At 36.4% G+C, this 27,828-nt stretch overlaps 1 protein-coding gene across 2 annotated transcripts in view; it reads right to left on the bottom strand.

The window, feature by feature from the left end:
• GPM6A (glycoprotein M6A) overlaps positions 1 to 27,828 on the bottom strand; it is a 331,272-nt gene that overhangs the window by 126,337 nt on the left and 177,107 nt on the right. The window contains exon 1 of one of the 2 annotated variants that reach the window (XM_038560509.1): positions 22,027 to 22,635. The exons of the other annotated variant lie outside the window; for it this stretch is intronic. Within the exon in view, the coding sequence (XP_038416437.1) occupies positions 22,027 to 22,063 (37 nt within the window). The 5' untranslated portion in view covers positions 22,064 to 22,635. Of the gene's footprint in view, positions 1 to 22,026; positions 22,636 to 27,828 lie in introns of those variants that run through there. 2 annotated transcript variants of the gene reach the window in all.

The raw sequence follows: 27,828 nt of genomic DNA, 5'->3' as shown, positions 1-27,828 counted from the left end.
TCAGACAGCCCACATAACTGTGAGAGAAAAAAAAATAAATGTTGTCTTATTAAAAAATAAAAGTTAGTCTTCAATCACTAACTCTGGGGGTAGTTTATTATGCATCATCCTTTCTACAGCTGTTTAGAGAATAGAATGAGTTAAGTGTATTATATGAATTATTACTATTGTTATAGTTATTATTCTCCTGTCTATCACAATTCCCTCAAAAGTGTACCCAAACTGATTATTCATCTAATTCATCTTCTCTTATCCAGACCTAGGAAAGCAATTCTTTTTAGCACTTGTATCCATCCTACTCATACGTTGTCAACAGATCTCAAAGAGACCATTACAACGAATCCGGTTAAAAAATAAAAAATGCCAGTAAAAAAAGTGCCAGAAATTAATTTATGGCTTGAAGAATACAAGCAGATAAATTAGCATTTTATATAAAGACTAATGAGATTAATCTACTCACAATGTGGATAAATTCACCAACTAGTTCTCAAAGCCCTGCCATAAGCCAGTCACCATGCTGGTCACAGGGGATGCAATGAGGAATAAAATGCATGTGATCCTCTGCTTGTATAGTCTGCAGCCTCGGTCCAGCAAGAGGACCGGAAATCACCAAGCAATTATGACAGAACTCAGTATTTGTTCTGATACAAAAAGGAGAAGATACGAGAACGCATAGCATTAACCTATGGTTTCCAACCTGTGACCTAAGCAAGGCACCTCACAGTGCTGCAGGGAACTCACAGGAGACCGCTGGATATTTTTAACTTTCAACAGAAAACACAGTGACATCTGTCAGACACTGCTGGGCTGCTGTTACTAACTACTTAACAGATTAAAGTACAAGAATCTCTTTTGGCTTGGAGGCACCATGTTTCTCATCTTATTTTTGTCACCCTATTTCCTTGCATCAATGGAATCCTTTCAATTTATAGCCTTTAAGTGGGTTTAGCTGATACCACCACCAACCTTCAGTCTCTGATCCTCCAATCCATCCTGCCTGAAACCTCTGGATTCATTTCACCACATCTGTGCTTTCTTTGACAGAGAATATAAGGTCAAACACACAAAACAGGAGACTCAGAAAAATCTTCCTTCTTTGTGTTTCAAGAAACAAATCTAAACTTTATTCTTTAAATAGGGACAGGAAGAAAATCTGTAGTAGGGTTATCTCGAAACTTTTTTTTTTTAATTTTTATTTATTTATGATAGTCACAGAGAGAGAGAGAGAGAGAGGCAGAGACATAGGCAGAGAGAGAAGCAGGCTCCATGCACCGGGAGCCCGATGTGGGATTCGATCCCGGGTCTCCAGGATCGCGCCCTGGGCCAAAGGCAGGCGCTAAACCGCTGCGCCACCCAGGGATCCCTTGAAACGTATTTATTAACCTTTCCATCTACAGAATTTCAGCACTTCCCATAACTGATCTCTTCCAGCTTCTCACTGGCCTAGAATTGAAGGCTATTCTCTTTTGTTTTCTGTTCTGGACTACTCTAATTCTTTGACCTTGACATAAATGCAAAATTCCAATGCAGATTTTTTCTCCTAAATTCTGAATCCATGCTTACTGGACATCACTCTTCATAGTTAGACAAATTGAATCTATGCAAGACATAAGTCTCTATGAAAAATCTTTTCTTTTGCTTCTGAAAGAAGGATATTCATAAACAATACCAAGCACCATTTTTAAACTAAGTTTTCATCTACTAGAATACAGGCTCTAGGAAGGGTAAGACTTTGTGTCTTTGCTTTTTTGTGTAGTTGTGACGGCTCTTTCCCCAGCAGTTCAACTACAACTGGCACAAACTGGGTACCTGTTATATATTTATTAAGTGATAAATGAGTGAATGAATGAATCCAATGAAGAATGAAAAAATACCTTTTAGATATGTGTTATGAAGTGTTAACCCATGAAAATAGCATTCCTATCCATTGCTTTATCCCTTTTCCCCTCATTTTTTTCTATCTACACTCTTTCATTTCAGCTTTTGGTTTCCAGCACATCTCTTCTCCAGCCCACCCAGCTTGTCCACCCACTCTTTTCTTCTTTTATGGATATTCGTTAGTGTGTGTTAATCTAACGAAGCCACCTAAGACAGGGAGTCTGGGGCTGGATCTGAATGGGTAAGAATAAGACAGAGAAGGAGCCAGTTCTAAAACTGAAGCCAGATTATATTATTGTTATTAATTTTTTACAAAGGCAAAAAATAAGAATGTTACAGAAACATCTATCTTTAACATTACAAGGTAATTTTAAAAGCTGGTTTTGTTTTTTTCAGGGCTTTTTAAATGCCAACCAATGATGAGTAAATATTTAACCCCATCTATCCTTTCATCATTCTTGATGAACAACTCAGAATGGAGAAAATATCAATATGACTATTCAAAATTACAAATAAATGAAAATGAAGACATAAAGTAGTAAATTAGAGCCTAAAGCTTCAGATAAGGAACTCTGACTAAGAAAGAAAATGAAGAATATCAAAATGAAATTCACCAGGCCCACAGTATTGGTTTCATTTGCACTAAATGGACAGCTCATGGAACCAGGGAGTTCTCCTGTCTGAAGGCAGTATGGATGGTAGCGGGATTAGAAGACACCACAGGCTATAAAAAGAGCCTGCATTTGAATGAGGCCAGCAGGGTTTTAGGCTTAGTTCTGTCACTAATTAGCTCCTTAATCCTACACAGTTAATTTCCTTTTGTAGAATGAAGATGATCTGCAATAGCTCCTCCTCTCAAAAATGTTAGAAAGGATCCTGATTTTTAGAATTCATTTCAATAGGAGACTTTTGAAACAATACTAGCCTATGAGAACTTAGTTATTTTATAGTTGATATTTAAATTCTGTTCGTTGACTCATCAAAGCATCCAGATTTGAATTTCCATAAGGCATACTAATAAAAAAGAACAAAATTTAAAAATGCCACCTTCATTGACTTCACATATTGATTGTCTTGGCACCTGAACTGAGTTACAGACATAGTAAATCTGTTATGTTCATTTTATCGTGTCTTCATTATTTTATTAGCCAGGTAAAATCCAGCTAATTTTAAAAAGAAAACTTGCTAACTAGTTGAGGCCTTCTTCTTCTACCCTAAGAGCTGTCTGGGGTACTGGTAAATAATAAATGGGACACCTGGGTGGCTCAGTGGCTGAGCGTCTGCCTTTGGCTCAGGTCATGATCCTGGGGTCCTGGGATCGAGTTCCACATCGGGCTCCCCGCAGGGAGCCTGCTTCTCCCTCTCTATGTCTCTACTTCTCTCTCTGTCTTTCATGAATAAATAAACAAAATCTTTTTTAAAAATGGCAAAAAATAGGAAGTGCCTTATGATTATAAAGACTTGCATCTATTGGTTACCTCCAAATTCTGTCTTTGGTTAGCTGTTACATACAAGCCAAAGAAATGAAGTTGAAATATAGAAGAAAAAAGACAGTGAGCCATGCCATCCATCTTTTGCCAACCCTCTGTCTTACTAATGACTTATCCTTTCACCATCTTCCTGGTCTCCAAATCTGGCCACAGTGGTCCTGGCCTGCAGAGGCAGTGCCTGTGTGCCAGTCTGCCAATCTATGCCATCTGCATATGTCATCTGCCATGTGCTTCACGGAATGATTTAAAAGGAAAAGAGCTAAATAGAAATTACCATTTATAGCAATTCCATTTGTTCTGAGTAATATTAGCATTTTCTTGAAAGAGTACTTAATATTTTAAGGCTATCCCAACCTTTTCTTATTAAAAGCCACACAAAATCAAAGATATGTTTGGCAATCATCTAAGTGAATTTTTAGACATCTAGTTCTTTGCACATAGCATATTTATCCTATCAATACTGCATAAATCAATACAAAATGGCACATTCAAAGCAATTCTTAGAAATTTCCATCCATGTTGCCATTCTCTGGACAGTTTTCTATTCCCCGTCTAGTTAGCCATCTTCTGAGAAGCACAGTTTCTCCATTTCTGAGCATGTTTAATCGACCACTATGGTTGTCATGCCAACCCACACAGAGAATTCTGAGCTTACATGGGGCATTTCAATAAAGTGACCCAATTACTATCTGTCAACAAATTCACCAGCAAAATAAAGGGACTGGTGCATTAATGAGATTTATTTCCTGAAACTGCACTACTGAGACGTTTACAATAATTAAAACTGCCATCAATTTTTTAAATTATCAGAATGCTTGTGATCTTTTGCCTTGGTTATTACCTTTATAAGTTTCTTTTATGAAGTATTTAGCTTATTCTTTGCTACAAAAGCAAATGCCACGGGGCATTTACTTGTACATAGTATAAAGATACCATATTCTCCAAACTGGAAATCACCCAATAGAAAAATTATCTCAATTCTATATTATAGGATGAAAGTTTATGAAGGCATAGGTTAAAACTGAATAATCATGTTAACTACTGTTTAAGGAAGTCTTTATTTAGTTCAAAAGCAAGAACAACAAAAGTTATGGACTAGAGGACTTTGCAGCATGATGCCTATTTATTGGGGGGAAAAAAAGATTGATTGTTCCTCCTTACACAGGAAAAGAAGGCAGCATAAATGCCAGCACTGCAGTGAAAGAAATGTTTAGACCAATCCTTTAGATATATAACATAAAAAATGTCTTACTCTCACTTGATCATTTCTTTATTACATTTATAATAATTTGCTTTTGGTGTGTGTGTGTGTCTGAGAGAGAGAGAATGAGTAAAATATGAATATCTCTATTTTCTGGTAGATATTTCATGTGTTTTGGACTAGAGATTCCATTTTAATATAAACATTCCATGTATAATCTCTATCTACTAGTTAACAGAATATTGAGGCTCAGATGAGTATTTTACAAATAACATCAGATGACAGATAAGGTTGTTTTATGAAAAAATAAGTCGAGATAAACAAAATGTATGAATAGAAAAGATATTTTAGTTCTAGTAAGATAACAAGAATGTAATAATATTCTTACATTACCTTGGAAAATATTGGGTTTAAAAAACATGTCTAAAATTAATAGAAACACAGATCTGGAACTCTAGGGCATTTTCTTACCATTGCAAATAGGAATATGAATGTCATGGAGGTTAAGTGGTTTGCCATATGCTACCCAGCCAACTAGTGGCAGCCACAGAATTTGGAGCACATTTTATTATTCTGAAACATGAATTTTAAAAGTTCTTAGATATGCTGTTATAAAGCATCCTTATGTGTAAAGGAAGACTTATTTATAAGGCACTAGCTTTACATGTTAAAAATTGAATTTAGGAATGGATTATAATCATCTTAATCTGTTTGGGAGAAGAGCATCAATGATCCCTTGCCTGATAGAGACTATAATTATGATAAGATGGAAGCACCAGTCTAAAAAACACAGGAGAAATATTTACTACAAAATAAGGCCACTTGTATTTCTTGGTGTCTTTTTCTTGGTTTCTCTCCTCTTCTTCCCCTTCCTCTCCCTCACTTTCATAATAAGAGCAAATTATTTTCCAAATGTTTTGTGGTTTTTACTATCTTTCTGAAAAGTGAAATATTGTTCCCCCACAATACCTTTCAAAACATTTCCATATATCAACATCTTTATGGGAAGCATATTTTCTAATTAAATTGTTCACAATAACTTATGGCAAGAATTGATCAAGAACATAAGGCTGTAACTAAACAGATGAAGATGGGAAGCCAGCATTAAGAGACATTTCTGAGGTAAAGGCATATGATGACTAATCAGATGCAGATGACAATGTGGAAGGCATTAGTGGTGACCCCCTGGGCTGTCATGTTTGGGTGTAGCATGTATAAATGGCGACAGAAGTGATAGAAGTTGAGAACAAAGCATGTAGAGTGGATTCTTCTGTAAATGGATAAATTCCATTTTGAGGCATCTGTGTATGTCTGTGGCAGACAGCCTCTGTGATGGTCTTCAGCGACCCCTGCCTTGTAACGTTCATGACTTTCTGAACATACATTACAAAAGCACTGTGGCATGTTCTCTTCCAATGTCTCTTCTATCCTTTGCTTAGGAGAAGCCAACTACCAGGTCACAAGCAGCTCTGTGGCGAGGCCTATGTGTAAGAAATTGTGGCCTGCCCACAAGGTGGCATGTGACTAAGCAGCCTAGCAGCCCCACTCCTGTGGGGGAGCCTTCAGATGAGACCACAGCCACAGTCAACAGCTTGCTTGCAGTCCAGCCACTCCCTACATGTTACTCTGATTTTCTCATAAGCATATCACTGATATTTTCTTACTTATCTAGTTATTTACATCTGGATGCTGTCTAGGTTTCACTTTGTCCCCACTTATATGCTAAAAGACCCATTACTTATCCGCCTTGTTCAGTGACACTTAGAAGAGTAGCTGGCACAAAGTCATTCCAAAATAATTATCTACGTATAATCACAAAACTTTGCAGGTTTGAGATAGCTTTTAGCATGGACAGTGAGGCAATATAACATAATAAACGAAAATAATAGCACATTCTAAAAGAGTAATAAAAACCCACTTTGTCTACAACTTACCAAGCAATACCAATCATGTAGATAATAAAATTATCCCATCTAATAATATAACAATCCTACCATATATCCAATTTTATAGATGATAAAATTACATGCGTTGATTAGAATTTAGTTACCTGGCCAAAACACACGGCCAGCATGTGACAGAGTCGGGATTAGAATCCATAATTGAATAGTTCTGATTGTTTCTGCTATCTTCCCTCTGGCGGTTCATGATTTTCACTGTGAATATGTGGAAGCTAGAATATAAGCCATTTGCCATTCTATTGCATTCAAAACCTTTCATATTGTGTTTACCAAAAAACAGATCATAATTCCACACTGACATTTGCATCTGGGAATCCTGCAATAAGCAGTGAGGTATAATTCTTAGGGGCAGCACTGAATGGATGGCATAGTCTTCAAGGTCTTACATGTTGCAAGCTATTTACTTGTTTGCTTTTAGGCTAATGAACATATAATAAGTTCCCATAGGCGTTTCCTTCCCCAGCGCATACTGAATTCCCTTTGAAAATTGTCCTGATCCAAAACAATAATTTCACCAATTTTCTATAAAGTCTCAAGTTGTGTTTTGTGTGTGGTAAGCCTGTCTTCATTTTTTCACAGTAAAATACCTCAAATTCTTAAGGGTTGTTTTCTCTAGAAAAATTCGCTAGTCTGACATCAGTCCATTTCCAATGTGTGAAAAATGTTCAGTTATTTCTTCTAGAAAAAAATATGGACATTTTAACAGAGGAATGGAAAAAAACAAGTGACTGTATAACACACAGTAATTACTGGGATCTTAACAGGAACATTTTAACATTGATTTTACTTAATTTGTCAATAAAAAATGTCTTGTGATCCTAGTTACAATATCTATAGCCATTTCACTGTTTAGAGCTGGCCTTTATTGAATCTTTCATGACCTCCGACATAAAATTTATTTATGATGTTTGTTAAATAGCTAGTAAGACTAACATTGGTATTAATAGCAGAAACAGTTCATGACAGTCCAGGGTGACACAGAATCACTGTTTAGACCCTGCCCCTAACAACTCCCATGTACACCGAATACACAAGAACTGGTTTATTGTTACATGTGTTACCATTTTCAGTAACTCTAAGTTTCCTATCTCACTCAATTTCCCCCTTCATCCCATGATTATAATTTCCTCCTATATCTACTGAATCATCCAGATGGAAGGTTGTGTATCATTGCACATTTCACACCACTTTTTGAAGTAATCAAGAGCTTATGCATATGATCATAGACTTCAAAAATCCTTTTGATTTTCAAAAGCAAAATTTGGGGGTTATTATCCAGAAAGTTCTCATTTTAAATGACTGCCATCTCTGACTATGTTTTCCTCTCAGGCTTTGGGATTTCAAATCCATAATATCCTTATTTTGGTATATGAATTATAGATCTCAGGTGGGAAATTCGCGGTGAGTTTTACACAATGGCAGTAATCTGCTAGACCAGTGGTTCTCTATGTGTGGGGTCTCAGGATTGGTGACCATAGTATAGCTGGGGAAAGTGTTGGATATGCAGATTCTTGGGCCTCAACCCAGACTTACTGAATCAGAAACTGAAATCAGGAGTAGAAAGAGGGGCAGAAATCTATGTTTCAACACACCCAACACAGATCGAGATAGATACTGAAGCAAACCCAAGTTGGAAAACTTCAAAAACTTCCCTCTTCGACTCTGGCACTGCCCCAACTTGGGTAACTTACAAAGATACACAAATCCCCAGGGCACAAAAACAACCCGCCCATTGCAAAGAACAGTTAATAATCGTTCTTCTAAGTTATTTATTTCCAACAATTCAAGGCAAAATCATCACCTTACCTCTCACAGAGGTTACTGGTTTATTATTTAATGATTTTTGAGGAAGCTCGGTTGTTTAAACTCAACAGTAAGATTATATTTAAATCGAATGTCGTAACAGCACTCAGGTCACCACATTTCTAATCTGGTCATACAGGGTGGATAAACAACCCCTTTGTAGTACTGCTGCATATAAAGAGCACAACAGAAGTGCTTGGTAATGGAATGCAGAAAACTTGAGCACAGCTTGGTTTCACAATAAACAATCTGGTGAGTTTCTGACATCTTCCTTGCAAATTTACCAAACGTTGCCTTACCAAAAATTTACAAACAACATAAAAACTCCCTAAAATTATTTTTTGATGGGGAGAGGGGTGTGGAGGCAACTTAACTCTTTTATTAATACACATTGGTTTGATTTTTTGCTACTCTTCTCAAATGTGTCATTTCTCTCAAGCTCTTAAACTGGAGTCCATTTTCTATCAGAGCAAATGTAGCACACAGTTAAAATATAAGAATGTAAGGATTTTTTTTTTCTCTTTGTGGCCTACATTTTCTCCTTAGAAAATGGCAAATTTCCTCGGGAAGCAATTTTACCAAGGGAAATATAAAATGCATTTTTTACTCAGCTCCAAAAGAGGTATTCAATTTTTGTCTGGCAAATCCTCAGCTGCATTTCACATAAAAGAAAACGAGGGAAATTGGAAATCCTTGCCAGAGGCTAGTTATGAGCAGAGAGTTCAAAGATTTCAGTGGCCTGATACGTAATAACATCTTCTTTCCTTCCTGCCCCTCAATATCTTAGGCAGAGCCCAGGCTTTTCTCTCCACAGCTGTCCCAGGGAGCCCCAGCCACTCTACTTTCTAGATTCTTGTAGTTATCAGCCCTCTTTTGAAACAGAAATAATTTCTGTTTTGGCCAAAACATATATATCCATTTTTGTGATTTCTGACTGTGATCCACTGCCATTTCTGGGCAGTACCATTCAACTGTATCATCTTTCATTTACCTCCCACCCCATAAACCATTAGACATTTCCATGAATCTAAGAACCAACTGAAAACAAGCTCTGGAACCTCAACACATAACAAAGACTGATATGAGTGCAACAAAGTAAAGACATATAGGGAAGAGAGATATTGATATTTTTATATGCAAAAGTAAAAACGTTAATATTGTAGTGAGGGAAAGGGCTGAGGTGCAATAGACATCTCCAAAAGACTTCTCTGTCATGCTAAAAATAGGACATATTTCCAAAAACCTCTTAGTCAAAACGCATCCCTTTTGTCCTTATTCCTTTTGATAAGGGCATGATTCAAATATTTTTCAAATTTAATTCCTTTTTTCACTCACCTTATTATGGTTTCTTAAGCAGCACGAATTTTTAATAATAAACTTTAAAGAAATATTAAAATTCCTTGTTTCAAGTAAGTACAATTTTTAAAAAATATATAGACTTCTAAGTGGTCAAGAAGTCAACAAATAATTCCAATAACTGCGTAATTTGTGGTAGATAATTAAACATTGTCACAGAAATTGAAGAGGAACCTTCTTTGAGATTTTACAAAATGGAACATAAATAGCTAAGCAAAATATATAAAATACAACAAAAATAAAATTACACATACCAAATCTAACCCAAAATCTTGGCTGGAGAAATAAATTGCTTACTTAATCAATGTATGCTAACCAAATGCATTTAAGTCCTTTTTTTTTTATTTTTTTGTAATATGAGTGTCATATTAATTGTGCTGAATGGAAATCATCTAAATTAGGGGTGACATTCTCCACCCTATGGGCCAAAACTGGTCTAAAACAGTTTAGTCCAAAAACAAATATAAAACAATTTCGCTCATTCTATAGCAAGATCAGGTGCAGTTCAGTCTTTCCCATCCATTCTCATTTTTTTTCTCACACCCACACTTAAAAAATTAACAGGTAAAATCATGTATCTACATTCAGTAATGGGCATTTCAGTGTTCTTTAGTTTGTGCTTAATTATTGTCCACTCCAAAGCCTAAATTATGGCTTCATACTATTTCTAAAACATAGATCATAAGACCTTTTCAATGAAGGCTTCTCTTTCATGCACAATAAAGCATCAAAATAACCAAAAAGGTAATAGCTCAAGTTAATGTCTGGGTTACATTCCATATTGAAATGGTATATAATTCTTTGTCCCTCAAGGATCACAAACAGCTTCGAAAACTTACCTTAGATGATATAAACAAGAACCACTCATGACAGAATGACATTCCCAGCTTGTGTGAGATGAGATTCCACTGAATCATGACACATAGATGGAAAATGATTTGGGTAGTGTTAATTTATCCAGGGAAAAACAAAGCAGATATTTCACTCTCTAGATAAAAGGACATGCTGTCTACTCTGAGACAGGAAGAATAAACTATATATCCTAATTTAGTACTATGTTTAAGAAGCCCCTAAAGTACCAACTTTGAGGTCATGTGACCTCAAAAATGAGGAAAAGGTTAGCTCTGACATCATATATGAATCCATCAACAATAAAATCTCCCTTTTGTCAGTTTTTGTTAAAGGGGACAATAACACAGCAAGTTAATGAGCTCAGAAAGAATTCAGGGATCCCTGGGTGGCTCAGTGGTTTGGCGCCTGCCTTCAGCCCAGGGCGTGATCCTGGAGACCCGGGATCAAATCCCACGTCAGGCTCCCTGCATGGAGCCTGCTTCTCCCTCTGCCTGTGTCTCTGCCTGTCTCTCTCTCTCTCTTTCTCTCTCTCTCTCTCTCTGTGTCTCTCATGAATAAATAAAAAAAGAGAAAGAATTCAGAGAAAGTTTGATAAGCTTACCATACTCCATGTAAATATATTATAAAAATCTTAATTATGCTGTATCACGTAGTATTTTCTATTTTCTAAATAGAATGATGGACACATTTAAAAAGTTTCATAAATGTACACATGAATAGTATAGCTCTATAAAAGTACCATTTTTTTTTGCAGATGCAAATTGTCTAATATTAGCAATTTGACATGGTTCAAACTAACACATCTAAAATACAGTCAAGTAAGCTACAAATTACCCAGTACATTTAAAGATAATTCTTTGAATATCTAAGGCTGAAGCAAAGTGGTTATGTCAATAGGAGGAGATGTGCTGGGAATCTGATACAGATGGAATGGAGTGGCCAGTGATTTTGATTTTTTTTTAATAGAGCATATTAGATTTAAAAACGCACTTGATTTTTAATATTTTAAAAATTAAGCAGCGCTCGGTGGGAGAGAAGCTTGTGGAATACAGCAGCCTGAAAAGACCTCAACACCAGTAGATAATGATGCTGCTTTGGGATCACTGCAAAATTTGAAAGAAAATAAAGTACTAGAGTTGAGGCCAGACATCATGATGGTAGAACTCTGAGTGGGGTATGAACTTTCCCTCCAACTTACCAGAAATAATGAATAAATCTTTTTAATATTCATGTTAAAAATAGCAACTCCCCTTGATATACAGATGTTATTACCAAACATCATTAGGAAAGAACCACATATGTGATTTAGTAGAGCTCCTAAGTCTTTCATGGTATAGAGCTCAATGTCAGAAGTAAGTGCTTGCCATCTCTTTGATGATTAAATTTTATCTTGTGTTGCTACAAATCACTGCATAAAAATGACATCTAAATAAATAAAGAAAGAAAGAAAGAAAGAAAGAAAGAAATAATCTTTTCCCAAGATTATACTTTTTGACCTCGCTGTATATTGGGACATATAAAACATGACATAATTTTAGAAGTTCAGGAAGAACTCACTCTCAATTTTGCAATATAATGTTATCACACATTTATCCCAAAGCACACATTAGTGGTCAGTATACCAAAAAATTAGTATACCAGAACTTCAGGGATAAAGAATGATCCTTCAAATATTGTGTGACTAGAATTTTCAGACTATGCCTTGGTCACAACCATACTATCAGGCAACTGTTCAAGACTGCATACTGATAAAAATATGAAAACGGAAGCATAGAAGATGGTAAAGGGAATTATTACGTTGACATGCTAGCCTTTAAATTTATGATCTTGAAAATGGACTAGGTGGACAGAGCTTCAGAAAGGACTTATTTTATTAAATTGTCTTCTAGGATTTTAAACTGTCATTTCTTCTGCAATTTTGTTTTCTGTGATCAACACTTACTAATGAACACAGTGAGCCTAGTGTCATGTCAGCAAGTTCATACATCACTATATTATATTTTCTGTATTAGCATCTTATAAAATGTTGTGAGACTAACTTCCCAGGTTTCAGGAACCATCTGCTGAACTTGACAGTTCAATGTATTTCGCTTAATTGCTGGAATTCTAATGCAATATCCATGTGGGCTCTTTAATAATAGAATTGAAAAATCTCTTCCTTTTCATGAAGGCTGCTATCAAACTGTATTTCAGGTCAAAAATTAAAGATTTCTTTTAATTCAAATCTAAGGATACAAAATGGAGTTGTAGTAGCATTTTTTTTCAAGCCAGGTTTAGCTGTTCTGTAAGGTCTGTATTTAGAAAAGAACATGATTTCATCCTTCCTTTAGACTGAATAGTTGACATCATATTTTTCTTCTTTTTCTTTCTCTTTCTTCCCTTTCCATCCTCTTTCCTTTTTTCTTCTAGTCTCCATCACCATCACACAACAACCACCACCACTGCCATCATCATCACCATCACCACCACCATCACCCCTCCATCACCATCATCGTCATCATCATATCATCATCATCATCATCATAATGTATGAATGGGGCTGTATTCAGAGCACCTTATAGTTTGGATTCAAGAACAAAAGATAAAATCCATTCCTTTAAGGGATTTGTACCTTCAGGGAGATAGATATAACATACACTACATAAAAAGATAAATGATAAGAGAAGCTATTCATTTAATGCTAAACAAACTTTTAGAAAGTAATTGTTCCAACAATTAAAAAAAGTGATTAATCCTTTAGCATCTTTAATTTTTGAAACTGACTCTCTGCCTCAAGGAAGTTTGCTTAGTTATGTTTTAAACAGTCACCATGTGTTATGGAAGACAGAAAAGGAGACATGGTTACAGATCTGAATTTAGCAGACTCCTACAATGCTGGAAATATGATGATAGGCCCATCTAGCCAGTCATTGTTTCATCTAAAACTCACATTAAAACCAACAAGCCCAAAGATAATGGTAGAAGAAATCAACTCACTAAAAATATGAGTTTTTCCATATTTCCCCCAAATCCCATTCCCAAAAAACCAGGACTGACTAATATAGACAAAGATATAAAGAAAGTGAGTTACAGCTGAAAGAGTCAGGGCTGTAACAAGTCACTGATCTGGGAACCCACAAGTTAAGCTGCCCAATCAGCATGCAAGCTGGCTACAAAAACTGCTAGCTTTTCTACATGTTCAAGGTTTATAGAGAGCATCAGAGTGTATTGTTACACTCTAGATCTATAATTCTAGATCTTACATTTTAATTACGATTTTCTATTGTGGGTGATGGAGTAAAGAAATTTAAAATGTTTTAAATTCAGTTTTTCCATAAGTACCATTTACAGTCAACTTCTACTATAAAAGGATGAGATTTTAAAATTTAGATGAAAAAATAAATAAAGAAAAGAAAATTTAGATGAATATCTATAACAAAATCTCTGAAGTAAAAGCAAACCATTCATGACGCTAGGTTAGGGAAGATGTGGGCACTACTGAAAACCATCAGAACTCAGAGCCTAAGATTTTTTTTAGTAGACACACCACACTCAGTGTCATGCATACAAGTTCCATTGCTCAAATAATGCTCAAGCCTGTATTTTTAAAATTATTCTATTTGCAAAATACTTGAAGGTGTTTTAACAAAATTGAATACAATTCTTTACTACTACTAATCTAGAATTCCAAAATTTGCATTTGAATGCTATTATTATGGAAAAAAATTTCTAAGTAGAATCACTTTTCTCAAAGCTGAAATTAAAACTATCTCATTTCATTAAAATCCTTTCTTCTCTAGATATTTGTATGAAGTTTTCTTCTTGTTCCTTGTAGAGCTGAGTTTGAACTAAATAGCCATTGATTAAAGAGTGTCTGTCCATAAAGTAAAAATACATGGGAAATTGGTAAGAAAACTATAATAAAAATTTATTAATCAATGTTAGCATATATTGACACTAGGTACTTGATATGAAATGCTTAGGAAAGCTAATATTAAATATTAGCTACTATATTTACTATTTTTCCATGATATATAAATCATGCTAATAAAAATAATTAGCTATGTTTCAGATGTGCAATCACTAATCTGAAGTACAAAACTGATGGGGTATATAGACTATTAAAAATGAAAATATCGGGGGGCCTGGGTGGCTCAGTTGGTTAAGCATCTGCCTTTGGCTCAGGTCATGATGCCAGGATCCTGGTATTGAGCCCAACATCATAGGGCTCCTCACTCAGCAGGGAGTCTGCTTCCCCTTCTCCCTCTGCCTTTCTCTGGCTTATGCTCTCTCAAATAAACAAAATCTTTTTAAAAAATGAAACTATCTAGTAATGTAGGAAATGTGGAGAGGCATCTCAAAAACTTAAAAAAAAAATTGACTATGTTTTTGGGGAAAGGAATTTGGCCTTGTATTATTTCTTTTTTTGATTTATTTACTGGAAATGTTCTCATCAAATAACCATAAAGGTATGTAAACAATTATGAATTTTTTCTTCCACATTTCATATTATTAAAAAAATAGCTAATTCATCAAAGAATCTTTCTCATGCATTAAAAGGAAGAGAAAGCATTTGCCAAAACATTGAAATTCTTATTAGAGTGGAAAATGATAATTAGCACAATTTTTCAACTGCCTCACTTATACTTGAGAATAAATAAAAAGCACACATTCTCCATAATAGGGGGAGATGTATGTTTTACATTACCAATACTTTACCATCATTCTCAGGGATGGATTCCATCAAATTACTCTCTTTTGTAGAGATAGGTATAATAAAAGATTATCATTTCTCATATGATGGAAATTTAGGTCCAAAAACATTGATTTAAACTATGTGCCAAAATGTCTTTCTTTTGGAAATTATTCTGTTGTACACAGTATTTATGTTCCAACATGCTGATCTACCTTAATACTCAAAGAACAAACATCATCTAAAAGTCAAGAGTCATCCTCCCTTTTTCCTCTGACTTCAGATTTGCTCATATTATAACTTAATTCCCCAAAGAACTCTACAACACACCCTAATTAGCTACTGACTTTGATCTGGAACTAACGTTAAATTCCCCACTCACAATTTGAAAGAAGTCAGTTACCTTGTGTTTTTCTTTCTTTTTATTTTCACACAGCAAAGAAGGAAATTTCTTTCAGATTAAGAATATCGAAGACAATGGTCACAACTTGAATAGAGAACACATGGAAAAACATGAATTATTTTCATAATGTCAGCTAATCCACAGCTGTGCCACCTGTTAGTATGGATGATATCCAAAAGGATTTTGAAAACAAGCCAGACAGTCTGTCTTCTATGTATGAAAAAGGAAACTGTCAAACATTCTGCATGGTGGGGAGGGGTTTATGTTCAAAGGGAAATGGAGGCCAAAATGGACAAACTAGCAGTTCTCTTCCATATTCTATGGATCCCACATGAGCCATTTGCCTTCTGGACTAATTAAGGAATAATTAATTTCTAAAACCATTTTGAAGTCATCATTCTAAGTACATTCTGTATCAATATTTCAATCCATTACACTGGACTTCTCACTTAGTCTCCTTAAATGTTTAAAGTTTTAATTCAGGGAGAAAATGAAGTAACTCTATCAAGCACTTTCATTTTAAAAAGTGAATATGTTCATTCCAATGATACTGTAAAACAAAACCTATTATGTATCCTCTATCCTCCAAGATGGTGGAACATGTGTTATTGAGCATTTTGGATCTCTGAGACAAATAAAAAACATAATTAGCAACTGATTATGAAAAAAAATAAGATGACAAAATTCTAAAATATTACATCTAACCCGAGGAAGTCATAATAACCAAAGCAATGCAGATGTTCTAGGAATATCTATTAAGTCTTATGAAAAAATACACCTAATTTTCTCCACTAACAACTGTGTGAGGGCTACATTTGATAACCACGATGAAAATTTCTTAAACTCCAGTATTAACTGCTAATAAAAGCACAGCTGCCAAATCACAGGACAGATTTCTCCTACACACTTTATAAAATCTGATCTGTTTCTTCGAGCTCTGTTATTCAAATATCAAGAAGGCAGCTGACAATATTTGATGAGATGAAGTCCACTTGGAGGTAGACAAACATGACAAGTTCCCTTTTTCACGAGTCTGCAAGTAGCTGGCATCCAAGATGCAAAAGGAGGCTAATTCATTCTTCCATTTAAATGACTATTCAAAGGTTTTTGATGTGATTGTTATTTTCCTAGCCGCTGTTCTATGGATTTCAATGGCATACTATTAAAGATTCCAATTCTATTAATAAAGCAAACACTTTAATGCATCTGGTTCTTTGGCTTCATTGCCAAAAGAATATTTTATCCAAATATTTTACTACCAATACTTGTTTACTGGTAGGTAGTAGTTTTACGTTGAACTAACTATTCAATTATAAAAAATGACTGGTGAGGGAAAAACTCAGAATTACCCAGGATGTTAAAGAGTAATGTCAAGTTGAGATTTAAGTATATAAAATGTATACATTTGGTTCAACTGCCTCTTAGCAGGTTAAAGTTGGAGGAAAGTTCTTAACATTAACCTCCTTACATAAGACTCCTAAAAGGATCTGGACATTTGTTTTCTTTAGAGGTCTTTTGATTGTAATGAACAGAGATTCACTCAAATTAGCTGAGGGCTGGGTACCTCAGTCACTCTAGTGATATTTGGAGGAACTAAGAGATCCTCAGGGTACATCAGGAATCATCCTTTCTGGGGCAGCTGAGTGGCTCAGTTGGTTATGCAAGCATCTGCTTCAGCTCAGGTCATGATCCTCGGGTCCTGAGATTGAGCCCCACATTGGGCTCCTCGCTCAGCTGGGAGCCTGCTTCTCCTTCTCCCTCTGCCTGCTGCTCCCTTACTTGTGCTCTCTCCCCTTCTCTCTCTCTCTCTCTCAAATAAATAAATAAAACCTTAAAAAATAATCTTCTCTCAATTCTCAAGAGAGGAGTCCTACTGACCCAGCACATCCTTTTGGAAAAGACTCCCAGGTGATTGATTGCTAGCACACCTAGGCATTGGCTGCCTTTGGCAAAGCTGTCCACATGTGGCCAAAAAAGCCACAGTTGGTGATAATGAACACAACCATAAATTATAGAGGATGGCTGATTAGTGTAATACAAGTGTGTGGTTGAAGCAGAGCCACTTAAAAAAAGCTGTGGTAGGTAGGCCATTATTGACATCTAGTACAGTGCAGGGTGTGGCCTCCATCTCACTGGCTCTACTCCTTCCTACTGTGTGACTTCAGTCAAGTTAATTAACCTATTCGATTTTTAGTTTCCTCAATATTAGTACCACTTAAGGTCATGGTGAAGAGTCAATGAGTTAATTTATGTAAAAGTCCTTAGGCCACTATCTGGCCCTGAAATCATTGGGCAATTTAAGTTGCCCAACATCCTCTTGTGTCACAGAGTCAAAGCTACCTCCTTTTTCACTTATTACAGTGGTGTCTTTTCTTTAGGTATGATGTCTGTTTAAAGAAGGGTTAGGGCTGCAAAGACAGGCTTTCAAGGCTTTCCAAAACTAACACTAGTCCAAAAATTTTTCACGAAGAATTTCAGACAGCCCATAAATAGGATACACATGCTTTTGTGCATAGACTTGTTTACAGCGATGTACGTAGAAATGTATGATGTAAAACAAAAAGTATAGAATTTTGAGCAGGCATGTCCAATATAATCGTACTGTATTAATTATGAGAAAAACATTAAGATTGAAAGAGAGAAAGATAAACGTGTATACTGTCCTTTCATCCAGATATTCTTGTTGGTTTTACTAAGTTAAGGATATGCTGATGGCCCTTAACCAGGAGTCATATGATTGGTGTTGAGATGATGAAACTATGCCTTGTGACATGAGTTTGAACTATTTCCTCTAGTGACGTAGTCCTCGAGGGCCACTGAGGGTTGATTCTCTTGAGGAGAGGGTAAACCAGGCATCAGTGTTGGAGGGGAGGCACTGGTTGCCTCTGTTTAGCTCAAGAAGCTGACACATAGATTCATACACTGCTGCTAATTATACGAGAAAAACATGTTAACATTTTACTTTTGAGTCGATTAAACATTTCTGGTACATTACATGTACCATTTTGAGGCTTGTTTCAAATGTCGTTCATGTTCAGACATTAAATCAATCAGTTTTTGACTTTTTGGAACAATTCAGCCAATTGATGAAGATTCCAACTTGTTAGCTCTTCCTGTTCATTACTGTTTCCTTTTTATCTCTAATTATCCCTGTATAATTCCACCACATCTTCTAATCATTTGACGTCGTCCTAAGTCAGTAACTCGTTCATTGAGGTTGTCTGTAAAGTCATGGTCACCCACTTGCCTGGCCACCTGAGCACACATTCACTAACTCACTAACGATCAGACTCATCTAAATCACTTACATCTTTTCCTACAGGATTGGGCAAAATGTTCCGGGCATAGTTGCATGCCTACAAGTCATAAACGTATACCTTTTAAATCTTTGTAAAAATCTCTTCATGCACTTTGCTCAACTCCTCTCCAGTAACTGAAACTCTTGTTGCCATGATTGGATGACCAGGTAATTCCATTTTTGACCATAGGAATGCTGGGTTTATTGTGGTTGTACCTAAGGGCCAAGTTCAAAATAGCTTCCTTCCTTTTCCTCTTTTTTTCTCCAAAACCATAATACTGTTGCTTAGGTTGGACTCAGGATCAAATAATTGGGTTTCATTTAGAGGGCATATGTTACAAAAAAAAAAAAAAAATACATGGTTCTTAAAACACCAGCTTCCCACTCAGCACAATGAGATATTCACCTTTTGGGACAGTGGCAAAAATGATGCAGCAACAGATTAATGACCTCATTTTGGTTTCACACCAAGGCATTGAGTAGAATGACTGGTAAAGTCACTCACACTTTTAAATTATCCTCTCCTCTAGGATGAACATATTTGGTTAAATTAGGGTAAATATTAGGACTGCCTGCAATTGCCTTTTAGAGGTTAAATGGGGAAGGAAGATTTTGTGATGAAGAAAACATTTCTTATGGAAGATCTTTTTAAGTCTTTAAGCATCAACTATATATATTCTCAAAAATGTTTATGAAACCACTGGCTTCCATTTTATATTGTAGTTGAATCTGGAAGCTGACATGGATAAATACTGACATGAATTCAAGTCTTTCTAGTTTGTAACAGAGAAAAACATATTTAAATTGTAAGAAAGGCCAGGAAAGAATCTTTCAAATGGGTGAGAATTCTGTGATATCTGAATTATGACTTAAGAAAATTCTATGCCATTTGAGAAGAACAGGATGAAAGTTACTGCAAAGTGCTGTTTTCCTTTAAGTAGATGGATCATTACATCAGTCCACCTAAACTCTTGAAAAATCTCTTATGATTAATCTGCTTGTCAAACAGCTTTCCAACTTAGATCCTCCCCAATTGCATTGTTTCCTCCACCCCTGCACATGTATAGAGAGCATTTATGTTCAAATATAACTTTCTAAAAACAAACTTATAAAGAAAAGGTGTCATAGGCAGAGTTGAAAGGAATAGACCAAGAAAGATGAGAGTTAAATCTTCTCAATTAATAAAAAAGCTTAATCATAGATATTTTATCTATATATCTTTATATACTTATAGATCATCATACAACTTTTCATTTTTAAAAAATTGTTTTCCACTGGTTTAAATATGCATACCTTCATAATTTAAAAAAATCCCCCCCAAAACCACTTCAACAGGATGTTTTTTCATCTTGTCCCTGCTGCTTCCACCCCATGAAGGAAAGATTTTCAGAGTTACCTGAGAAAAACATCATAACTAATTACATCATTTTTCTTGGTTCCTGCCTGTACCAAGGCTTGCTCAGACATTTCAACCTGTTACCAAAATCCATGATTGATTTCAAAATTTTATTTAGGGCAATAGATACCACTTCTCTATGTGAATATTATGTTTATATTTCCTTGCACAAATTAAATGGCCAAGAAGAAATCTCCTTATGTGCTATAAAAAATATAAAAATAAGATATTTTATTCCTAAAGGAAAATAGTCCACTGAGATGCCTTTGAGGGTGAAAATTACCATGAAAATTTGCTATTTCAAATCAATGGTGAATACTTAAGCTATTTGTTCACACACTAAAGGTAGCTGAGGGTTTTTTTAATTTCAAAAATCGATCACATGATATCTATGTAGATTATTGTGTTTCTTTACAGAGTATCATTAACAAGTGTGCTAGTGACTAAAATTTGGACGTTACCTTATCTATTCATTTCCTCTATTGCTTATATAAACACTTAAATATTTAATGGCAACAGTCTTTGATTGTATAGATGTGCTGAGTGTGTGTGTGTGTGTGTGTGTGTGTGTGTGTGTGTGTCAAGAGACTCAGCAAAGCTGAATGGCCCAAAATAATGAAAACTATACTATGCTTCCAAACTACCTATTTTCCCAAGTAAAATATGGTTCTCTAAAATAATGCATTTACATACCTTCAGAATCAAATGTGATAGCTAAAGCTTTCCAGTACTACTCTTAAATATTACCTTTACGTAGTAATACCTGTGTCACTCTTTCCATCCTAAGACCACAAGAACGTTTGGTATAACATTACATAAGACTGAGAACAGGCACGAGAGAAAATGCTGCCAATAATGAGGTAGAGCTAGATCCCTCCAAAGCGACCACTTCACACACATAGACACACACACACACACACACACACACGCACGCACACACACACACACACATTCTAAAGTGTCTGAATCATTTGAAATTGTCAATATTTGGCCACGTTCAACCTACGAAAATGATCATTTCACTTTAATTTGTACAGCCGGATACACCTACAAAGGCTTAAAAAATGCATCAGAAAATACCCTTGACATTTATTACTCAGAAGTTGATTAGGGTCAACTCCATAGAAAGGAAAACCTCACCATCACTATTCACTCTGAAAATGTATGCACCTGTGCTCCATCTCTATCAAAACTAAATTGCAAAGAAAAAAAAAAAAAGGATTTTTCTTAAGGAAGATGCACCAACCAAAATAGAATAAATATGCGCTTGGTCTTTGTTCTATCTAGATGTCCATGGCAAGGTATCGATAATGGTTACATCATCAGATTTTTGGCGACCACTGGCTCCAAATATTGCATCTGGGGCTCTCACCAGGAGTCCCCTGACCCAACTGGACAAGCGTGAAAACGTGAAATAAAGGAACAAGGTTAACAAAGGCTGGTCCAGGGAAGAGTTTGCAACCATACCGCAATGCCCTGATCACCAAACTCTCCTGTGCATCTGGATGCTTAGACCTGAAAGATTTGCAAATAATGACAACATTCACGCCCGACGTTCCTCCAAGGGAGGAACAGGCTAACACGGAGACAAAACAGAACAAAAAAATGCCTTCCAAGAGCGAAACCTTCATTAGCCCTACTGGCAAGTGTCTAAAGCAAACACGGAAACTGCAAAATAATTACTCAGTCACAAACCAACCCTTTTCCGCACAGTACCTTTTTGTGTCTGCCCCTCTTCCATATTCTCTTCCATGGCTACCTTTCTTCAGTAGACTCGGCTACACGGAATTAATCAAAAGCTCAATTAGATGTTGGAAAAACTGGTGATTTTTTTTCCCTGGGAAGCTCCCCCGGCAGTGGCCCGGGCAGGTCCTGGGAGCTTAGCTAAGGCTCCCTCGCGCCTCTTGTTTGCTTGGAGACAGGCTGTCAAGTGTAATTTCATTCAAATTACTCTTCCGTGAAGATTATCAATTTTTCTTCTCAAAGCTGCCCATTGTGTACCACTGTAAGCAGGTATTCAAGCAAAGGGCCCGAGAATTTTGGGGGGAAATTTGGTCTGAATCCCAGTAGCCGAGACTCTGTGATTCACAAGCCTTGCTTTGCATTTAAAATGGGGAAAAGAAATTGAGGTTTGTATGGAAATCTGGGCTTTAAATTGGAAAGAGGCTGAGCTGTGAACAGATGGAGGGGTGTCCTCCTAACATGAAGCCGACCACCAACCCATGATTCCCCCTCTTTGCCACCAGAGTGGGAAAGCCCGGATTCCTGCCGGTTCTTTATGCTGCAGCGCTGCTTCTCCCCAGTAAGACACCTTGCGAAAATGCCTTTTCCTTTGCCCTCCTCTCTGAGTAGCTAGTTAATTTGATTGAAAAGTGGCAGGAAGGGATGCAATTAGACCATCTCAGGGTTTATCTGGAAGAGGGTGTTATTAACTGAGGTTTTGTAAGCTCCCACCTTTCAGATTTAAAAAGATATAAAAGTATGGTTTGCAAAAGAATGAGCGTACACCTTTAAGCCTGAAAGATATGTTTGAAGTGATTATTTTACTTCAGTGCCAGGAGATCCTTAAAGGAAAGGGAGAAGAACACTGAGTTTTTCTTTAAAAAACAAAAAACAAAAAACACACATCTATTGTGATGTCTTTGCAATTTGTCGTTGTGATTTTATTAGCCCAACCAAAACTGCTGATTTTAAACGGGAGTCTGATTTTAAATGGGAATTGTTTCAAGGGTCATTATTGGGGAATGAGCAGGATAATAAGAGAGGGAACAGAGTCTAGATAAGGAACAACAGGATAAGCAATTTATAATGGGAATCTGCAGTCTGATTTGGAATGCAAATCACAACCTTGCAGTCTGGCAATCAATTAGCATTTGTACTTCAGCCCGCTGAGCGACAGGGCACAAGCAGAGTCTCAGGACTTCACAAAAGGTATAGTGAGAAAATAAACAGTTTCTCTTTCAAGGGGGCATAAACCCTTCCTGGAGCAGAAGGTATAAAGAAAGGAAGAATCCTGCCTCTGTCTCCACGTCCAAGTAAGCAAGCACATGGAGAAACACGCACACACATGCACACACACACGCATTCTTTACCTTTAATGGAAAATAACTCACATCCTAGTTATCCACAGTACAAGCATCTTGCCTCAGAGCATATATTTCACGTACTTTTTAAAAGTGGGTCAAAAACATGTTATGCACCACCTTCAAAATCATTACAAAAGCAACCATGTAAAGGCAAGACAATTCTTGCACAACATTCCACTTTGTTTCTCATGATTTCTCCTAAAAGGATGTTGAGGCTTCTCCCTTCCACAGTCATCTGCTATTTATTTTCTCTATTCAAATGAATTTAACCCACAGGTAAATATAATTCAGATAAATTAAAAAAAAAACATCTCTTCTGAATGTATTTCAATCTGCATTCAAGGGTTGGTGAGCAAGCTGCTTGCTCAGGGCACAGATTGAAAGAAAGAAACCATGAGGGAAATCAAAGAGCCAAATCATAGCAGCATCTCTGCTCCAACTTATCCCTAGGCTGACATAACCTGGCACACAGTCAAAACAGAATGGAGCATCACTCCTCATTTATATTCCTTCCTCATTTTACACCACAGAAACCATCAGTGAAAAACCATTAATAGTAATAGCAGTGGAAATAATGATGCCTCTTTAAATTTCTAGAGCACTTTACAATCTACAAAACACATTCACACCCATTAACCCATTGGTAAAACAAACAGGAAAAGGATTATTTTCCCCTCATTTCATGCTCAACAAAAACTGAGACTCAAGGAGACCCAGGGACCAAGAAAGTCTTAGAACCCATGTCAGAGATCCCTTGTCTCACGCTCTGACCCTGGAAGCCTTGTTCCCTGCCCATTCTGTCCTGTGATGAGTGTCTCCAGCATCTTCATGCCTCAGCCTGGCTTTCTTCTCCCCCAAGGGGAGAAGTAGAAGAAATGAAAGGGGAATGAAAAGTATTCACTGGGCAAGATGGATGGAAAAATAACTTGACTCTTCCTTCTGGAAGCTTTGCGGCAGATCAACAAGTTCCTTTGATGATCAACATTATCTCTAAAATGGACTTTTTCACACAAAAATTGTTAACAAAAGAAGACGATAGCAACTTATTCTGTTTTTTTTTTTTTTTTTTAAAAAAAGCAAATGAAGAATGACCCCAAATCCAGTCTAAACAGTCTTATGACCAAAAACATGCACACACACAGCTTCCTTCCGGCAATCACCTGTCAATGAAGAAAGATTTTTTTTTATTGTGGTCAAATATATGGGACATAAAACATACTATTTCAATCATGCTTAAGTGTACAGTGCAGTGCTATTAAGTACAGTCACATTTTCTGCAGCCATCACTGCCATCCATCTCCAGAATGTTCTCATATTCCCAAATGGAAACTCAGTCCTCACTAAACGTGAATTCCCCATTTCCTTCTCCCCTTCTCTGAAGGCAGGTGAATTGCTGTGGCTGATTGTTGTTTTTAGGATTGTCTTTTAAAGTCCTGACCTCACTTGAACTAAAAATATTTTGAACAGGCAAGTATCTGAACACTAGTTAGAAAAGAGAAGTGGGTGACATTATTGTATTATTCACCATATGAACCCTAAAATATGCTACATGACCCTTAAGAACTAACAACTGTTTGTTTTAGATTTCCTTTAAGACCTAGAAGATGAAATGACGAGATGCCCCAATTTAATATTCTTTACATTATACCACATTGCATTTATCCCACTATTGTAGTCGTTTATTTAAAATATATGGTGTGGGGGGATCCCTGGGTGGCGCAGCGGTTTGGCGCCTGCCTTTGGCCCAGGGCCCGATCCTGGAGATCCGGGATCGAGTCCCACATCGGGCTCCCGGTGTATGGGGCCTGCTTCTCCCTCTGCCTCTCTCTCTCTGTGACTATCATAAATAAATTTAAAAAATTAAAAAAAATTAAAATATATGGTGTGAGTTCACTAGGTAGTTTAAAAACAGGATAATTTAAAAAATAAAAATAAATAAATAAATACAGAATAATTAATGTCAGATATGATCTCCCTTTCAAATATTGTCTCAGAAATATTTATAATATTTATTACCTTTTCCCTGCATAAGCTAAAAGACACATCAGTCATCAAACCTAAAGCCATTCTGTCCTCACTTCTCTTAAGTCACCTTAGTTTGAAGCTGGCTTTTTCTTTAACCCCTCATCTTATCTTTATAAACATTTCCTTATATAAGCCAAGAAAATATCCACATATTCTTCTATTATATAATTCAGTCATGACTGTGATACAACGTTCAAAATACAGTCAAGTTAACAGGGTTACAGATGAAACAAGGTGAAGGCTCCAAATACAGCCCCAACTCTAAGAAGTGGCAAAAAATGTTTAAAGTCTTAGAGTTAGATAACAAAACAGATGTGAAACCATGAACCAAGTAGATAGAGACACGGATGTTGTTTAGAACCGCTTTATTTCCTCAAGTGTTTTGGATGCAGATCCAACACTATCTTGAAAAGGAAATGTCTCAGTTGGTTTCTTCCTACATTTCAATAAAAAAGAAACTTTTTGGCTGCTGGGCTAAGCTCTAGGTCAGAAACTGATTCACACAAAATTGACTTAAAGAAAATTAAAACCACCACAAATACTTGAATGTTTTAAATGTATTATAAAAGTAACATAGCATTGGGCAGCCCAGGTGGCTCAGCAGTTTAGCACCACATTTACCCCAGGGCGTGACCCTGGAGTCCCAGGATCGAGTCCCACATCGGGCTCCCTGCATGGAGCCTGCTTCTCCCTCTGCCTGTGTCTCTGCTGCTCTCTGTCTCTCTCTCTCTCTCTCTCTCTCTGTCTCTCTGTCTCTCATTAATAAATAAATTTTTAAAAAATCTTTAAAAAAATAAAAGTAACATAACATTATTGGGGGTTTTATAACACAATTGATTCACAGAATGACCATGGTCTTTACAGGTCTTGCTAAACTCAAGTATCATTATTTCTAATCCCTTTCATTAGTTAATTGTACAAATGTTTATTTAGCATTCTTACACACATAGGAACTTGCTATAGGCCAGAGTTACTAACAAAAGAATTCCTGCCCTAATGACATTCACAGTCTAACAACACAAGTCAAAAATCACAACATTATATGACTAGTGATATCTACTTGGGGTTTTAAAAAAAAAAGCACAGGTTGCTACATGAGCTTACAGCAAGGATAAACCATCATTTAGTTTTGACAGTCAGGAAATATTTCTTGCCTTCCTAGAAGGTGTAAGTTGATCTGACTTGATACGCAAAGGATGTGATATTCTCCAAGAAAAATAGAAGGGAGTGGAAGAGAACAGGAAAGGTTTTCTAGACAGTTGAAAGTGAATACTCAAAAACTCATAAAGAGAGATAGTCTTGATTGCATGGAATGGACTAACAACTGGCCACATGCGCGGAAAGCCTCTTTTACTGTTTATTCGGCGTCTTATCCTGAAGGTGTTCAGGAGTCTTGTGCTGGAAGCCCCAAGCCTGAGTCTTGATCCCTTGAATTACTGAAGAGGCAGGGAGACACTACAGAAACCAGTATTGTGTCCTGGAAGACTGGAGTCTTAATGGGGAGTAGATGAGAAACCCACTATTAGTCACCTCAAGAGATGACCTTTAGGAAGGTCTACTCCACCCTAAGAAAGAGAGAGATCTACTCACCTACCATATCTTAGTTTAAACGAATTGTCCCCTGGCAAAACTTCCCTGACCCAGAGAGCACATGTCATTAAAGAGTTATTCCCCAAAGTTTGCATTTTACATTTATTTTCCCCACTGGCCTGTAAGCCCATAAATCCCACGAGGTCAGAAACTCTATCCATCTCCCACAAGAAAAACACACAGCAAGCTTCCTATAGATATTTGTTGAACTCATGAATGAATAAATGAAATGATATTAATGAATGAATGAATAAATTCATGGCTTAGGATATACTTTCTCTCACATTTAGCAGCTTCCACAAAGTGTTTTACAGTGTGGACACAGTTTACAATAATTCCAGGAGATACATATTGTATTCATATATAACAAATGCCACATCGAAAGAGTTGATGGCAAAGTGATAAAAAGGTATTTCAAAAAGCAAACAGTAAAATAAAAAGGCAGGTGGGAAATTATTAATTGTGTGCCATGTTTCCCTTACGAAGGGAAAGCTACACCATCATAAGCACTGATAAGGAGGGACAGTAAAATTCCAAGAATGACACTCCTTAGATCAAAATTACCCTTCCAAATAGAAATAATCATTTATATAAGTATTTATTGGAAACCAAAAAATTGATAAAAATTTTAAAACTTCTGAATAGTGTTTGCCTCTCTCCAAAATTCTAGCAAACCAGAGAAAACTAAAACGCTTTTTGGCAATTATGTTTTCCCTGAAACATGCAGAATCCATGCTGGGCAAGGTGGTTGGGAGGAAGGTATGGGTAAAGCATGCTTCCCAAAAGCAGTGTTGTAACCAGCAGGGGCCTGTGCTCA

Source organism: Canis lupus, chromosome 16 (assembly GCF_011100685.1).
Source record: "Canis lupus familiaris isolate Mischka breed German Shepherd chromosome 16, alternate assembly UU_Cfam_GSD_1.0, whole genome shotgun sequence".
NCBI lineage: Eukaryota > Metazoa > Chordata > Mammalia > Carnivora > Canidae > Canis > Canis lupus.
Note: the sequence above shows the minus strand (reverse complement) of the source record. Positions and strands in the feature narration are given on the sequence as shown.